Consider the following 18330-nt stretch of genomic DNA (forward strand, 5'->3'; position numbering starts at 1 on the left):
TCAAAATACTTTACATGAAAAACATTATCAGCTTTTCGCCAAGATGGCGCTGAAAGTGAAGAAGGAAGCTCCTGCCCCTCCCAAAGCCGAAGGCAAAGCGAAGGCCTTGAAAGCTAAGAAGGCGGTGCTGAAAGGCGTCCACAGCCACAAGAAGAAGATCAGCACGTCACCCACCTTCCGGCGCCCCAAGACCCGGCGGCTACGGAGGCAGCCCAAATACCCTCGAAATAGCGCCCCCAGGAGGAACAAGCTTGACCATTATGCCATCATCAAATTTCCCCTGACCACCGAGTCAGCCATGAAGAAAATAGAAGACAATAACAAACTCGTGTTCATTGTGGACGTCAAGGCTAACAAGCACCAGATCAAACAGGACGTGAAGAAACTCTACAACACTGATGTGGCCAAAGCCAACACCCTGATAAGGCCTGAGGGTAAATAGGGGATAAAAAATAAATGACTCCAAACTTGCATGACAAAGGCATTGTTTTTAGCTTGTGGTTCTCTAGATCACAAATTAGTATATATTTAGTTTAAAATGCATAGTTTATTTAGTTGTAATTAGTATGATAGTTTAAATTTTCATTAAAATATTTGATGTCTGTCAGACATCTTGGGCCAGAAGGCTGAAGATGATGCGCCAACATTATAGAAAGTTTTGGTTGACTGTTTAGGCAGCGTAAACTGTCTCTCTCATCTCGTTTTGGAAGCTGCTAACCTGCACTTCCTGTCTGCACAATTAATTTTATTCTTTGTCAGGTCTATGATGAGGTTGAAGACCAGATAGTTCCTTTTACAATTTAGCTTAGTTGTTGGGGTTAAGATTTTTTAGGTCTAGATGGATGTTTTAAGTTGCTAGAGATAAGATATGATAGATACTGATTTACATGAATAATTTTAGATGCACCAGGATAGGAAATGTGATTTTTACAAGGTTGCCAAATACAAATAGCCAAAACACTATGAATGTAACATTTATATAATTCCTGGCTGTTTCCTGGTTCTTCTTGCTGTAGGTAGTTTATTGTATATATGTATAATAATATAAATGTATATGTAAAAAAAGAAAAACAATAAAAAAGGAAAAGAAAAATTTTGATGTGTGTTATATAAATTCTCATTATATTTATACTCTAATATAAAAATTTTCTTTAAAAATTTTATGTGTACATTTTTAATAAAAATTAGAAACCTGGCATATATATATGTGTGTGTGTGTGTGTACATATATGTGTATATATATATATACATCATATATACATATATATTCTTTTAACATATTAGTATTGCTATTTAAATATATATATATGAAGGTAAAACAGAAAATAGTGCTTTAGTACATAAAATATCAATTGTTACCTACCCACTACACTCTAATTTCTTAGATTGTAAAATATTTCTTATTAAGATGAGTAGTGATTTTTTCAAAAGATTAATGTGATCAGTGTTTGATTATGTCTAAGAGAGAGCAAGGTTGATAATACTTACTAATTTTCCACTAAATATGCCTAATTAATATTTGAATTACACATCCTTCCTGTTGTTCAAGGCAGGTTACTTAAGAAATCACAGATATTCATCAATAATTATTGGAAGTCATAGAAAGTTTCAGAGAAAGCATACTTTAATTTCAATTCTGCCACGTTGGTGCTTACTTGATGTATGGTTTTGTGTTTGTTTTAAGTCTTTTAAATTTATAAGTAGATGGTGTAAAAAGACCTTCATGGTAAGGACTATGAAGAAGAAATGAGATTAAACACTTCACATCCCAACTGAGAAAAATGTAGCTGTTTTCTAGTGCATTTGAAATTATGCAGCCATTTAATTTTACACATATTTTTGTGATGAAATGATTTTAGACCATTAAAAATAATCAGGTTAATATCATGTAAGTGACTGCTGCCAAAAATGATATGTAATCTTCCTTTCAATTAATGCTGTCTAGAAGTAAAATGTCTTCATTGGTGTACATGAAGTACCAAAGTGTACTTCTGAAGATATTTGCAATACACTCTAGCTATATTAAACCCTTAATTAAAAAGCTGCTTTACCAAAATATTCTATATTCAGAATATGTATCACGTTTCTTCTAAAAGGCAGGTTTGTAAGGGGCACTGGAAGACAGGAGTGCAGAGTGCAGGGAGAAAGAACATAACTCCAGGCCACTCTGAAGTTCACCAGGATCTCTCTGCTCTTGCAAGAAAGGAAATCAGAATCAAAAGTATCCTGGACCTTTGAAAACATCATCTTATCTTTTCCCTCAAAAACCTTTTCAGTCCTTCAGAGTCTATCTTTAGAAATCAATGCATGTGTCCCCCTTAGGGCCATACCATATCCCTCATCACTTAGCAGTCAGTGCCTAAACTGACTATTGAGGCGGGGGGGGCGGGGGGGGGGGGACTACATGCTGTGTGACACACAGCAAGGGTTCTTAAGAAGATTTTATACTTCAAAAATGTGGCAGAGTAAGATTTTCCACCCACAAGAGGAGCAAGCTGTTCTTAGATATTTTCCTAGAAGTGGGATTTTAGCCAGCTCTATGTTACAGCAGAAATAAATTTCTAAAAAGTGAAATTTTCTTTTGTTTTTTTCTTTTTTACCTCTAGAACGTGTGTTATATGTAAACACAGCAGTAAGCCACCCTGTGTGCGTGAATGGAGTGTTGTGTACACTAATCATATCACTTTTAGAGTCAAGTTCATAAATGTTAAAATTAAATAAATGACAGTCACAATGATTCATGAATGAATTGTGCACATATGTACCCATTAGGGTACCAAAGAACAGTTCATCAGAGAAGAGGTGGGAGCATGGGCCTTGCACTAACTGAAGCGCCATCTGTATGTTCCACTTAGCTGTTTGCATTGCCCTAAAGCAAGATAAGTTCTAAAATAGTGTTATTTTTATGAAGTATACTATTGTGTCAGCTGCTTTTCCTGCTGCTATAACAAAATATCTGACATTGCAACTCAAAGGAAGCAGTTTTTGTTTTTCTTTTTTTCTAAAAAACAGTTTGGGTTGATACAGTCTCTCATAGCATAGGAGTTTTTCTAGCTGGAGCAAGAGGCTGCTTCCATGGCATCCGTAGTGAGCACCCTTATAACAATGACTTGCTTGATTTTTTTTTTTTTGCTTTCTTCTCCTTGTGTTGGTGAAAATGAATTTCAAAAGCATTAGGTCAACTAAGCAACACTCTACTAATTAGGGTCTGAGATTATATGACCACAAAATTGTATGGCTGAAATCATTAATTTTTTTCTGTTGTATTTATGTCTTTAAAGGGTTTGCTTTTCAGTGTTGAAGGGAAAAGGTGATTCAGCCTTAATTTAATACTGATTAACCATTTTTCTTCACCTTCATAAACAGAAACAAACTGAAACCTAATAATAAAATCAGCCTATACTGAGTTTTTAAGGTACAGATCTTGGAAAATATATTTTAAATGCATATTATTCTATTATAAACTATAATGAACTATATTATTCTATTATAAAATTTTCTTTCTAATGTACTCTATTAATTTTTTAATTTTCATGTATATAAAACAGTTTTCATATTCAGTGCACATATTTCATATTTTAAAGTATAATCAGATATATGAAATATCTATTTTCATTAAAAAAGAAAAATAGAAGGACAAAAATGAGGGAGGAAGGTAGGATTAGGGAGGCGATGAGGGAAGGCACTACAATTGGAATGTAAAGTGAACAAATTAAAATTAAAACAATTAAAGAAGTATTTACATTTCTATGTAAGCCTTGAAGATTGCATTGTGCTTTTCTGTTATTTCTTTTCTTTGTTGATCTTAAGCAAATAAAAATACACCATTGAAACAATTCTTTAAAGATGACTTTTATGAAATTTAAGCAGTATAATTCTGTGAAAGTGACAGCAGTTAGTGTGCAAATATTTCTCTTCTGACACGCAGATGTTTGGATTCACTATGCAATCTGTATTAGTCATTGTTCTCCAGAGAAAACGCACACACTCTATGGTTTGTTAAAGTGACCTACAGACTGTGGTGTAACTAGGTCAACAATGACTGGGCTGTTCACTAACAGAAAGCCTGAGAATCGGGTTGTCGCTCAGTCCCTGGGGTCAGATATCTCTGCTGGTTTTCAATCTTAGAGTCTTTGCTGGAATGCTAGAGAAGTATGTTCCAATACCAGCAAAGGAATGCCTCACTAGCAGAATAAGTAAATACATTTCCCAAAGAAAGTAAGCGAAAGAAAGCTTACTTTTTCCACATAATCTGCAACTAGTGTGTGTGTGTATGTTTTGTATTGTTTTTATCTCAAATGATACAATCAGAAAACATCTTCAATGCTGTTCCAAATTTCTTTGGTTTTCATTGATTCCAGATGTGGTCTAGTCCAGATGTAGCTATCACACAATCAGAATCAAGAATACTACAGTGGGGAAAGAGAAGATCAGTAAAATGTATTTCTGGCATCATGGTTTATAGTTTTAGAATAGTGACAGAATTTAAGCAGACTCAAAATTATTAAGCAATCTGCTCAATATGCATTTCTGAGATATGCTATATTCATCTTCAAATATGTCAATTTGAGTATAGGTGTATAACTACAGTGTCCACAGACACAGCTAGGCTTCTGTGACCCGTGGTCACACTCAGCTCCAGGGCAGACTTCAGTACTTCTGCAGTAACTGTACTTGGCAAATTTTGCCCAGTTTTGCCAAAATATCTCATTTTATCTTGTCTATACTAATAAAATTTATTGTACTCTTTTCTGCTTTTTAAGGGGAAAAAGACCAACAAAGTATAAAGATATAATCAATTTCCATCATCTTTATATTAAAACAGAAGATTTAAGACTTCCAATTTCCTTTTCCTGCTTGAGTAGTAATTACCAAGATTAGATCAGAGTCTCCGTATTGTAATTAGTTATAGCCATTTGAGAAGTTACTGATTATCTACATTTTTCTAAAAATTTTCTATTGATATGGAAAACTACAGTATATAAAATAAAAAGGCACATTCATATCAGTGTACTTAAAGATAAATAACTGCATTTAAATATTTTCTATGTTTTTCTAATTCTGGACAAGTTGCTTTTAAAGTTGTATCTTATTTCTTTTATTTCTGTTTTTATTTATTTATTTTTTTTGCCAAAGGTTATATATAGTTTATTGAATATAGAAAATAGTTCATCCATTAATTCAACATTCCATTTTTTTCTCAAGATATATAATTAGTTTCTACTTTTGTCCCATGTTCATACTTGTAATTGTTTCCTAAAGCATTAGTAAGTAGAATAATGTCTTTTGATGTGCTTTTTTTTTTTTTTTTTTTTTTTTTTTTTTTTTTTTTTTCTGTTTTTAAATCTATGTCTTTTTCCAGACCAAGTGACTACATTCTGAGGGGAGAAAGAAATATTCCTAAATATATAGTTTAAAATTAATAAAAATAAACAAAATAAAAATAAATATGAAAACTAAGGTCAGGGTTAATCCTAATACAGAAGCCATATTTTTTTTCTTTTTTTTTATTAATTTATTCTTGTTACATCTCAATGTTTATCCCATCCCTTGTATCCTCCCATTCCTCCCCCCCCCCCATTTTCCCATTATTCCTCTCCCCTATGACTGTTCCTGAGGGGGATTGCCTCCCCCTGTATATTCTCATAGGGTATCAAGTCTCTTCTTGGCTACCTGCTGTCCTTCCTCTGAGTGCCACCAGGTCTCCTCCTCCAGGGGACATGGTCAAATGTGAGGCACCATAGTACGTGAGAAAGTCATATCCCACTCTCCACTCAACTGTGGAGAATATTCTGACTATTGGCTAGATCTGGGAAGGGGTTTAAAGTTTACTTCCTGTATATTTATGACAATTTTTACACTCAAACACTCAACTAAGTAATTTGATAAAACACTATTGTTCATAATAGTAAATGTTCAAGTATTTTTGTAATATTACATGTATACTTGAAATAAATAATAACTTACTTTATATGGTTGTTAATATGAAATTAAAAATTCACATTGAAATATTTCAAAGATGTTTTTAACAATCATAAGCAGGCATTATATAGTGATATGATTAGATTGAGATAAATTAATCTCATTGATTTTATTTAGCATAAAGCAAAATTGTCAGTGTCTACAGTAATAATAATTGCATTTGAAGAAATGTTGCACTAAGAGATCTTGAATCTTTGTTTCTTTTGATATACTGCTTTGTTAAGCATTTAAATATATGTTAATATTAAGAAGTTTCTTTTTAAATTTTCTTTTCATTACATCCTGACCACAGTTTCCCTCCCATAGCCCAGCATCCTTTCCCTTACCTTTTATCTCCCCAAGATCCAGCTCTCCTTACTTCCCCACAGAGAAGAGCTGGCCTCCCAGGGACATCAACCAAATACTGCATAAAAAGTTAAAATAAGACAAGGAGTATTACATCACATCAAGGCTGGACAAGGCAACCACATAGTAGGAAGACTGTCCCACAGGTAGACAAAAGAGTCCGGCACAGCTCCCACTCCCATTGTTAGTCTTTCCACAAGAACACCAAGCTACTCAACCATAACCACAATCAAGCTACATAGCCATATGTGTAGAGGACCGGCCAGCTCTCTCTGCAAGCCCTCATGAGTCCCAGTCAATTGATTCTGTGGGCTGTCTTCTCCTGGTGTGTCCCTGATCCGTCTGGTTGCTCAGATCCCTCCTTGGCCCCTCCGCAGAATTCCCTGTGCTCCACAAAATGTTTGACTGTGGGACTCTGCATTTGTTCCCATTATGACTGAATGAAGTGTCTCTGGTCTCTTTGATGATGATTCTGCTTAAAGGATTCTCTCTACTAGACTCAGTTTCATAGTTATGGATGCATAGACTTCCTTGAGCCTTGCTTGTTGGGATCTAACTAAACATTGTTCCCCTGTGTTTATTAAATATTGAGTAGGATTAGGAAACTATAGGTGGAACTACAGTGCAAAATAGTCAGTTATATATTGTTATTATCTAGTAAATTTAAGAGTTCCAAACATGAAACATTGATAAGTACTTGGAAATGCTACCTCTACTTGTTAGTTCTTACTATGTACATTTAGAGAATCTCACACCAGATCATGTTAAGTGTGATTACCACTACATTTAGGAAGAATAGTAGAAAAACTAAGGAAGTAAAGAGCTACTTTTCATGTTAAAGACGGTTCTTTTGTTTACATTATATAAATGGCCCCTTTATTTGAGACCACTGTACCTCTTCCAACACACACTTACCCTACACACACACACACACACACACACACACACACACACACACACAGAGAGAGAGAGAGAGAGACAGAGAGAGAGAGAGAGACAGAGAGAGAGAGAGAGACAGAGAGAGAGAGAGATGCCCAAATATACTGTAACGTAAGTATTTAACAAAAATTTTGGAATTTGATATAAAATACAGTTCTACATAGAATGAGTCATGGAGTGTATTCAGTTATATAACTCATATGTTCCTAATCTTGTTATTGCTAGCACTCCAGGTTGACATGATAAAGCATTCTGAACTTGTCCTATAGAATTTACTATGTTGATTTATTACTCTGTAATTTTTAGTTAAGCTTTACTTTCAGGCCCACCCTCTATACATTTTCTCTATTCTGTAATATTACCTTGTCTAATAATGCTGTAGTTCATCTTCATAAGGGATAATTTTTGATTCATGTAATCCACCCTTATTAAGGCTGCATAAACACTATATTTACATTAAGTGATTTTTAATGACCCTACCTAATGTGAAACTGTGTTTTTTTAGTTCCCTTATGCCTTTTAGCTTCCACTACAGCTCCACTAGCAGAACTTAACAACATTTTGGTACATTTTTATTAGGAAGAAAAAAAGAGTCAAATTCTGATTGTTGAGAAATATACTAAAGAGCACCCGACCTACTCCTGGCATCTGTAGATTTTACACCTGTATTTTTCTTTTCAGAGGTAATGTGCTTCTCTGAAGAAATTTTTTATTATAGTGACGTTTTTAAGATCCACCTAATGCATTTTTTCATGCTAGTGCTCTGAGAGCAATAATATAGGTCCCTGCTGGGCAATAGGCAGAACTGATACTTCTATTCCCCATCTAATGTAGGTGGTAGCATATAATTAGCTGTGCTGGAAATCTTCCTTGATGCCCCTGAGCTGGCTGAGAGGTGAGTTTTCAATCATTTACAACTCTCTGAACTCTTCCAGCCCATAGCTTGAATAAAGATTATAACAAGTCCTAGTCATATGTAAAATGAAACTTTTTAAAACTATTTTTGAAAGGATACTAGGACATGATTTTAAAGATGCAAATGAAATTTAGATTTGCAAATTTTGAGAATGTTTTTAGTTGATGAAATGTCATTTTTGTATGACAATAGACTACTAATTCCACTTTTGCAAGAATTATTTTGAATTCATTATTACATATGTGAAGTAATTGCATTAAACTATATTTCACAAAAATATATTTTACTTATATATAATTTACTTATAGTTAATTTAGCTGAAAATTTTCTGTTTTTAGGGAGTAGTCTGCTTTACTCAAAAAATGAGTTTTTAAATTAATTTAGCCATAATTATCTAAGCAGAATCACTGAATAATAATAAATAACAAAAGTAGACATGATCCTAAGAAAAATGTAACTTTGAAATAATCATGTGTTCATTGAGAAAATACTTTTAAATAAATTCAACCCAAATAGTGTGAATTTTAATAGGTATAGAGCAAAGTATGCACTTGTTTACAAATTGTTGACTGTGGAAGAAAAATTGAAGTATTTGATCTATAGACACAGTATATACTAGTGATTCTGAGGAAATATATCAATAAGCATTGTCTGCCAACATTTGTGCCACAAAAAGAAATTTGTGGAATAATATTGAATCTGAAAAATTGATGAATGAAATTGACTACATTCTCATTTTCATTACTCTTATTCTTTAATTTTATCCTTCAATTGTTTTTGGCTTGTAGAGTATCATAACATTTCATAGTATTTAAAAATCATGACTTTCAGGAACAGCAGCATCCATGGACAGCATCATCCATGTGTTAAATGACTTGTGTTGAGTTACGAAAATATATAATGTGCACATCAGGCTTTTTCTTGGGTTTGCTATATCACTGCTGTCCATCTCTTTGGGAGACATCACTGCTTTCTTTTGATAATCTATAATATTATTTGTTTTATTTTGAAGTCTTTCTCTCTTGAATTGTAACTGGTTTTACAGACATATTTTATTGTTCATGTATATGAAATGTAATTTCATATAATATTATTGTGAAAGCACATTCTATTTCTAAATTTTCAGGTCTTTTCTATGATTAATTTTATCTACTTTGTCTCTTTCTTTACATTTTAAAATACGTTTTCCATTAGATCATCATTTTTGATATATACTACTCAGTCATTGTATTCTTTATGAAACATAATGCATCGTGGTTAAATTTAGCACTACAGCTATTCTCAATGGATGATGGCACAGCTAAACTTAGCCAGAGGGAAGCTCACAATTGTGTGGAATGGTCTGTTTTTAAATCATGACTCATCACACATAGTGAGTTATTTGTGTTCTCAATATTCATCTCACATATTTCCTGGATTATTCTTCTTCTTTTTAAAGTATAATTTGTACATATTTTTAGTGAACCTCTTTATGGATTTTAATATCATATTTCAAAGCATCCATAAAGCACACAGTGAAAAATTAGTGTTAAAGAGCTTTTGTAGTGGATACATTTTTATTTGGAGCCTACAAGATCCTAGTACACAATTTGATAAGTAACTTACGGTCATCCTCTACCTTGAAAATGCTAAGACCATTAATACAGTTCCGCATGTTATGGTGACCCCCTACCATGCAATTATTGTCATTGCTACTTCAAAACTGTAATTTTGCTGGTATACGAATCCTATTGTAAGTACCTGTGTTTTCTGCTGGTGTTAGGCCACCTCTGTGAAAAGGTCATTCAACCCTCCAGCTGTAAAGGCCCACATGGTGAGACCCATTGACACTACATTGATCTCCTTCTGGCGCAAAACACCAGAAGTTATTTCCTCCTGTCTAACTGATTTTTAGTACCTTTCTTCTAAACTACCTTTATTCCTTGACACCTTTCCTTCTCCAAGAATCAGTATTCAAAACAAATCCCTACTTTCACTGCTTCTTTAGGATAAAAAACAGGAGGCATATGTTGTTCTCTGCCAGGCTTTTTCTACTTTGCATAAAGCCCTGCATTTGTATTTATTCTGCTGCAAAATACAGGGCTTGATTTTTTTTCTTTTTTTTTTAACATTTTAATTTTATTAATTTATTCAGACTACAACTCAATTGTTATCCCAGCACTTGTATCCTCCCATTTCTCCCTCCCTCCCGCTTTCACCCTATTCCCCTCCTCTAGGTCTAAGACCGAGGGGGCCCTCCTCCCCCACTATATGGTCATAGGCTATCAAGTCTCATCTTGGTAGCCTGCTTATCCTTTCTTTGAGTGTTATCAAGCCTCCCCAACAAGGGTAGGTGGTCAAATATGGGGCACCAGAGTTCATGTCAGAGTCATTCCCCACACTCCACATAACTGCATAATGTCTTATCGATTGATTTTTTTCTTTATGGCCAAATATTTCACTGTTCAATAAAGCACATTTTCTTACTATTTCCTCTATCAGTCAACTCTTGAACAGTTTCAATATATTCAGTAATATGAATACTGCCAGAATAAGCGTTAGAGTGATATGTTACCTTGGCTTGATTATTTCATTTCCTTTAGCTATCCACCTACACATGATGGCCTATCCCTATAGATAGATACTATAGAAAAGTCTACACTTCCCCTAAAATGATTGTCTTCATTAACATTCCTGTCAACAGTGTATTTTCTTTCAAACCATCACCAGGGTTTGTTACATTTTGATAACAATTATTCTATATAGTATAGGATATAACTAAAAATATACAAAAAACAAATAAAGGTAGAAAAGTAGGAGGATATTAATTTAAGTCCCTATTAGTGATAAGATCCAATTTTCAACAGACCACAAATATCAGTAATTCATCTCTCACCAACACATAATTTTTTTCATCTATTCATTTACTATTTTACACATATATTTTTATTTGGAATTAAGAGAACTAGAAACGGGCCACCAGCAGTAGATGAATTAAGGTAGGATATATCAATGAAATTCTGATAAATGAAAGTAGAGATGATCAATAAGGGAAATAGAAAGGTTCAACCAGGCCTGGGTAGGATATGGAGACCTGAGAGGATGGTTGGACTTAACAAAATAAAGAGCACACGAAAAGCACCTTTGAACAGAGAATATAGAAATCATCAGGTTTTAAACTCAAGAACACTTAATTAGAGAAAATAATAGGACACTTGTAACATGAAAGGAAAAGGGAAGCATTATTATTTTTAGATTAAATATCCCCTTGATACACAATCAATATTAAAAATGCTTATTTCTATCAATCTACAAATCCATATTCTTTACGAATGTTGATTCATGGTGTTCAATGGATAGAATATTAGATAGATTAGTGACAGCTAGACAAAAGAATGTATTTGTCAATACTAAAATACAAATTAAGGATAACCACTCTGCATCTCTTTTCTCTAGTAAACCTATTTTGAAGTTATTCTCTGTACGTTTTCCCCTCTGGTTTTCTTTAACAATACCCTAATCAGGCTTTGATCATGCTGTTTGTACTTAAACTCTAATATGTTTACGAACTTACTTTTTAAACCTAATGATAAGCCATCTGTTCTTATCCTCCAATCTTTTGTAAAGTAATAATGATCCAGTTAAATCTCCTTTGATTGAAGTGTGTTATTTTTTCTGTGTGGATTTTCTTATGTTTATTTTTAATGTAATATTTTTCTCCAAATCTCCTATAGTCACACTTTATCTCTGTTTAACACTTGTTTAGGGCCACATACATGGGCATATCTAAGTATGATCACTCACTAAGTCTCAAGTCTTTTAACTGAAAGCAGGATTCAGAAAATTGTCCATTCTAGTCCTAGACCTCACCATTGAACAGCTCCATTTCTATATTTAAAAAATATGAGCTGTGCATTTCAATCTTACAGATTTCTTTTGTGTTCATTCACTCCTTAGTTGACTTAGTCTAGGTAAATCACAATATATTCCTTTCATTTTAAATGTTCTAAAGTTTTTGAATAAATTCAATACCTCTCTATTATTTTAACCATATTCATTACTGTAGCAAATTCCTAATGTAATCCTTCCTCAATATCTCCTTATCATTGCCTGGCTTTAAGATATCATCATGACCCGAAAAGTTTATTTTAATACATTTCAGAATATTTCAATATACCCAGCTTTTCCTGTTTTTCTCATTAAAATAGCCAACTTAACCCATTTCAGAACTGCCTAGAAAATTAACTTGTCTTCTAGAAATTGTCCACATTATCCCAGAATTTAAAACCCATTGCTATTTCCTGCATTTTTCTACAGACAGACCACTCTAATAATATTCTTCGTTTTGTTTTCCTTCATCTCCTATAACTGTAATAAATATAGTCAAGTGAAAATTAACAATTCTCCTTTCATAGTATACTGAAAATTTTACTGTCATATCAAATATATATAGCTTGCAAAATTATCCCACATTTTGAATCATAAATATAGTGATAACACTGAATTTCAAAATATGTTTAGATTTCTTAAGAGTCTTCTAAATGTCAAAACAAAATTTTGGTCTACAATATTTAATAAATATATTAATTATGATAATTTTAAGATTGGTAAACTCTTAAGAGAAACTGTACATATGAACATTGTTTATGTTTGTTGTCTATGCCAATAGTGTTAAAAACTTTGATGCATATTAGTCTCACTGACATACCGATTTCCTGTCCTCTGTGAGTTTAAACACTACTGTACATCTTGATCCAAGAACTGTCCTCTTTTCATTTGGAGGTGAACCCTTGTACTCTCTTCTAACATATGAATACAAGGGATGTTTACTACACATTGTTACCAACACATTGTGAAATTTAGTCTTTGATATTGGCCTAATTTTATGAAATTACAATTGTAGCTTTGTTCTTTCAGAGCCAATACGATGTACATTAAGATTTTAGTATAGCTATTTGCTAATCTTACCTATTTATATATTTAATAAACAGTATTTATTTGGATTAATTACCTTTTAAAAGATTTTATTTCATTTTATTTTATTCACATTACATCCCAATTGTAATCCCTTGGCTCTTATTTTCCTGTTCCCACCCTCTCTCTTTGGCCTTATTTTCTTACTTAGACCTCTGACAGGTGGGGTCCTCTTCCCTAATTCTCTGACCACAGCCTATCTGCTTTCACCTGGAGAACCTGCATCCTAATCATCTGTGTTCCCACAGGGCCTTTCCACCAAGGGCCAGAGATCAGATCACAAGCACCAGGGATCATTTCAGTGGCAGTCTCCTGTTCTTCCCCCACTACTTCCACATGTGGACAGTGAGCTATCCATTGGCTACTTTAGAACATAGGGTCTAGGTTCACTGCTTGAAATATACTTGGTTGCTGCATCCGTTTGTGCACCCGCCCTGGGTCCAGATACGTTAACTTTGATAGTCTCATTGTGGAGGGCCTGACATCTACACCCCCTCATCCACTAACACTTCCATATAACTTGCAGCAAATCACCCAGAGTCTTTCTAGGAGTCCCAGTGTCTGTCCTGATCCACCGCTGGATGGAGTCTCTCAAAGGATATCTATGTTGTGCTATTATCCACATATAAGTGATTATACACCATGCATTCTGGGTCTGTATTACTTCACTCAGGATGATCTTTTCTAGTTCCATTCATTTGCCTGCAAATTTCAAGATTTCTTTGTTTTTGAAAGCTCAGTAGTATTCCATTGTTTAAATGTTTCTCCGTCCATTCTTCAGTTGAGGGACATCTAGGTTGTTTCCTGAGGTTGGCTGTTAGAAATAAAACTGCTAAGAACACAGTTGAGCAAATACCCTTGTTATATGGTGGAACATCATTTTGGCATACGCCCCGGAGTGGTATAGCTCGGTCTTGAGCTAACACTATTTCCTATTTTTAAAGAAAGTGCCAGATTGATTTTCAAAGTTGTTGTGCAAGTTTGCACTCCTACCAGCAAAGTAGGAATGTTCCTCTTTCTTCACATCATTACCAGTATGTGCTTTTACTTGAGTTTTTGATCTTAGCAATTCTGATAGGTGTAAGATAGAATCTCAGAGTGGTTTTGAGCTTCATTTCCCTGATGACTAAGGAGGTTGAGAATTTCTTTAAGTGTTTCGTAGCTGTTAGATATTACTCTGCTCAGAAATCTCTGTTTAGCTCTGTACTCCTTTTTTTATTGAGTAAATTGGTTTGGTGGTCGTTAATTTCTTGAGTTTTTATATATTTTGCATATAAACCCTTTGTCAGCTGTAGTGTTGGTGAAGATGGTTTCCCAGTATGTAGGCTGTCCCTTTGTTTTGTTGACAGTGTCCTTTGCCTGACAGAAGCTTTCAGTTTTACAAGGTCCCATTTATTAATTGTTGATCTTAGGTCCTGAGCTGTTACTGTTCTGTTCTGGAAGTTGTCTCCTGTGCTAACTCTTCCCTAATTTTTCTCCAAACAGATTTAATGTCTTTAGTTTCATGGTGAGGTCTTTAATCCACTTGGGCTTTAGTTTTTTACAGCGTGATTAATATGGATCTATTTGTATTTTTCTACATATAGACCTTCCGTTAGACCAGTGCCATTTGTTGAGGATGTTTTTTTTTTTTTTTCCATTATGTGGTTTTAGCTTCTTTGTGCAAAATCAAGTGTCTTTAGTTAAGTGGGATTATTTCTGGGTCTTTAATACTATTCCAATGATCAAGCAGACTATTTCTATGCCAGTATCATGATGTTTTTATTACTGTTGCTCTATAGTACAGCATGAGATCCTGAATGGAGATTCTCCTAGAATATTTTTTATTGTACAGGATTGTTTTAGTTATTCTTGCTTTGTTTTTCTTGTTTGTTTGCTTTTCCATATGAAGTTGAGATTGGATCTTTCAAGGTCTATAAATAATTCTGCATGTATTTTGATGTAAATTCCATTGAATGTGTAGATAGCTGTATGTAAGATGGACATTTTTACCATGGTGATTATCATCTGGTAGCATGGGAGATCTCTCGAACTTCTGATACAGTCTTCAATTTTTTTCTTCAGTGACTTGAAGTTTTTTTTTCATACAACTTTTCACTTGCTTGGATAGAGTTATACCAGGATACTTTATGTTATTTGTGGCTATTTTGAAGGGTATAATTTCCCTAATTTCTTTTTTTGTCTGTTGGTCATTTATTTATAGGAAGCTAATGATTTTTTTAGTTGATTTTGTATCCAGCCATTCTAATGAATGTGTTTATCACTTTTAGGGGTTCCTTGGTAGAATTTTGGGGTCACTTATGTATATATACTATCATATCATCTGTGAATGTGATTATTTGACCACTTCCTTTCCAATTTGTATCCCCTTGAACTCCTTTAGTTGTCTTATTGCTCTATCTAGGACTTCTAGTACTATATTGAAGAGACATAAAGAGAGTGGACAGTCTTATTTTTGTAGAATTGATTAAATTTCTTTCTGTTTAGTTTGATGTTGGCAATAGGCTAGCTGTAAATTGCATTTACTATGTTTAGGTACCTTTCTTTTATCCCTCATCTCTTCAAGACTTCTAACATGAATGGGTGTTGAATTTTGTCAAATGATTTTTTGGAAATCTATGGAGATTATTATGCGGTTTTTCTTCTTTCAGTTTTTTTATATGATGGGTTCCATTGATGAATATCTATACAGTGAACCTACCCCTGCATGCCTGGAATGAAGCCCACTTGGTATTGATGAATGATATTTTTGATGTGTTGTTTGATTTTATTTGCACTCATTTTATTGACTATTTTTGCATCAATGTTTGTGGAATATTTGCTTTCTCTATTTATGATGATTAAAATATTGCTGGGTGTAATAGTCTGGCATCCATGATCTCTTAATGTCTGCATGGCATCCATTTAGGCTCTTCTGGCTTTCATTGTCTCTGTTGAGAAGTCAGGTATAATTGTAGTAAGTTTGCCTTTATATGTAACTTGACCTTTTTCTCTTGAAGCTTTTATTATTCTTTCTTTGTTCTATAATTTTCGTGCTCTAATTATTATGTGGTGGGAGGATTTTATTTTTCTGGTTTAATCTATTTGGAGTTCTTGGGATTCTTGTATATTTGTGGGAATTTATTTCTTTAGGTTGGGAAAGTTTTATTTTATGATTTTGTTTATAATATTTTCTGGTCCTTGCAGCAGGGGGTTTTCTATTTCCTCTATTCCTATTATTCTACAGTTTAGTCTTTTTGTAGTATCCCAGATTTCTTGGATGTTCTGTGACAAGAGATTTTTTTATTTAACATTTTCTTTGACTTATCAATTTCTTCAATCATATCTTCTAATCCTGAGATTCTATCTTTCATCTCTTGTATTCTGTTGTTGATGCTTGTGTCTGCAGTTCTGTCCTCCTCCCTAGGTTTTCCATTTTTCAGGAGTGTCTTAGATTTTCTTTGTTGCTTCTATCTCCATTTTTAGGTCTTGAATCCTTTTATTCATTTCCTTTTCCTGTTTTGTAGTTTCCTGTCTTTCACTAATTTCTTTAAGTGCTTTATTCAATTCCTTCATCTTTTTCTTTGTGTATTCCTGTTCTAGTTTTGATTGATTGCTTTTCCTCCTTCAATGCATCTATCACTTTCATAACCTCAGATTTGAAATCTTCCTGTTGTGTGTCAGGTGTAGAAGTATCTCCAGGGCTTGTTGTGGTCATGTGACTGCTGCTTTCTGATGGTATCAAATAGCTTTTGGAATCATTTTATTGAAAATAGATATTTTTATTCAGTATCTTCTGATTATATTTTCCAGTTTCCCACCCCTCCGGTGTCCTCCCAACCTCACCATATACCAAATCTATACCTTTGTCTTTTTTTTCTCTCTTTCATTAGAAAATAGGCACCTAAGATGCCACAAAAGCATAAAACTAGAAACTGTAATATTTAAGAAAGTGACTTGAAAGGTTAAAAAATAAAATAATATGAATGCATACAAAATATTATGAACCCAAAATTCTCCAAAATACCATCGAGTTAGTATTGTGTTGGTGACCTATTGCAAACCTACCCTTAAATATGGTTTGCATACTCAATAAGAGTCCTTTGGAGAAAACTAATTGTTCCCTTATGAGAAAGTATCAGTTATAGATTGCTTCTAGGTTAGGGAAAAGAGGTTTTTTTTTTTTTTTTCAAATTCTCTTTTCATTATTGAGACCACGTTTGGCTTGCAACTGTGCCTGTGTGTGTTGACACAATCTTTTTGAGTTCACACACACAGCAGACCTGTTGTGTATAGGAGATTTTTTTCCTTCCTGTCTTTCCACTCCTCCTGGCTTTTAAAAAAATCTTTCTACCTCTTCTTTAGAATTTTCTTAGTTTTGAAACACTAATCATAGTCAACAACCCTTTCCTTCACAAACTTATAACAAAACAAATAAGCTAATCCTAACATCAGAAACTTTGTGCATTAAGTTTTAGCACATTGATATTGGAGAATATGAAATATTAAGATTATTAGAAGTTTGGTCCCTTTTTCTCAAAAATTATGAGTGATTTTTGCAAATTACAAGTTAATCCATCTTACTCATTAGTGCAAAATATTCTATGTATTTTTGCATGTTTATAAACATAAGCTCCTTTCCCTAAGCTTTACTTTTTGAAAGTGTCATTTCTGTATAACTAACACAGCACACAGAACCTTTACATTGACCTGAGCAGCTTTTCTTTATGATGTTCTGAGAAAAGACGGCCAGTGATACCAATGCTTTTTCCTCCCCTCTACTTCTGAATACTATCAGAGCCTCCTAACCATTACTATATATCTAATTTTTTTCATATCAACTTTCAGTAAAATCTCAAATAAAAGAGGTCATTCAATATATGGCATTTATACTGCCTTTTCCCAATTGGGCTAATAGTCTTGAGATTTTCCATCCTAAGTTAAGTGTAATCATTTCATTTTATTGATATATATATATATAAAATATATATATATTTAAATAATTTATTCAGATTGTATCTTGATTATTATCTCCCCATTTGTATCTTCCCATTCACCCCTTCTTTCTTTTACCCTATTTCCCTCCCCTAGACCTGTGACAGAAGGGAATTACCTACCATATGATCACAGACTGTCAAGTCTCATACGTATAGCCTGCTTTCCCTTATTCTGAGTGCCTCCAGGCCTCCCCACTAAAGAGAAGTAGTAAAACTGGA

At 33.7% G+C, this 18330-nt stretch overlaps 2 protein-coding genes across 3 annotated transcripts in view; both read left to right on the forward strand.

Annotated features, from left to right (window-relative positions):
* The window catches only part of Ncam2 (neural cell adhesion molecule 2), a 412037-nt gene that overhangs the window by 264876 nt on the left and 128831 nt on the right, over positions 1-18330 (forward strand). The window lies entirely within an intron of this gene.
* Positions 44-442, forward strand: LOC127193210 (60S ribosomal protein L23a-like). The gene has a single exon (XM_051150517.1). It carries the CDS (start codon positions 44-46, stop codon positions 440-442), a length of 399 nt encoding a protein of 132 aa, XP_051006474.1.

The sequence above is a fragment of the Acomys russatus genome, chromosome 8 (genome assembly GCF_903995435.1).
Source record: "Acomys russatus chromosome 8, mAcoRus1.1, whole genome shotgun sequence".
NCBI lineage: Eukaryota > Metazoa > Chordata > Mammalia > Rodentia > Muridae > Acomys > Acomys russatus.

Excerpts from the sequence above, each read along its gene's own strand:
- LOC127193210 (XM_051150517.1), top strand. The coding sequence starts at position 44 with ATGGCGCTGAAAGTGAAGAAGGAAGCTCCTGCCCCTCCCAAAGCCGAA.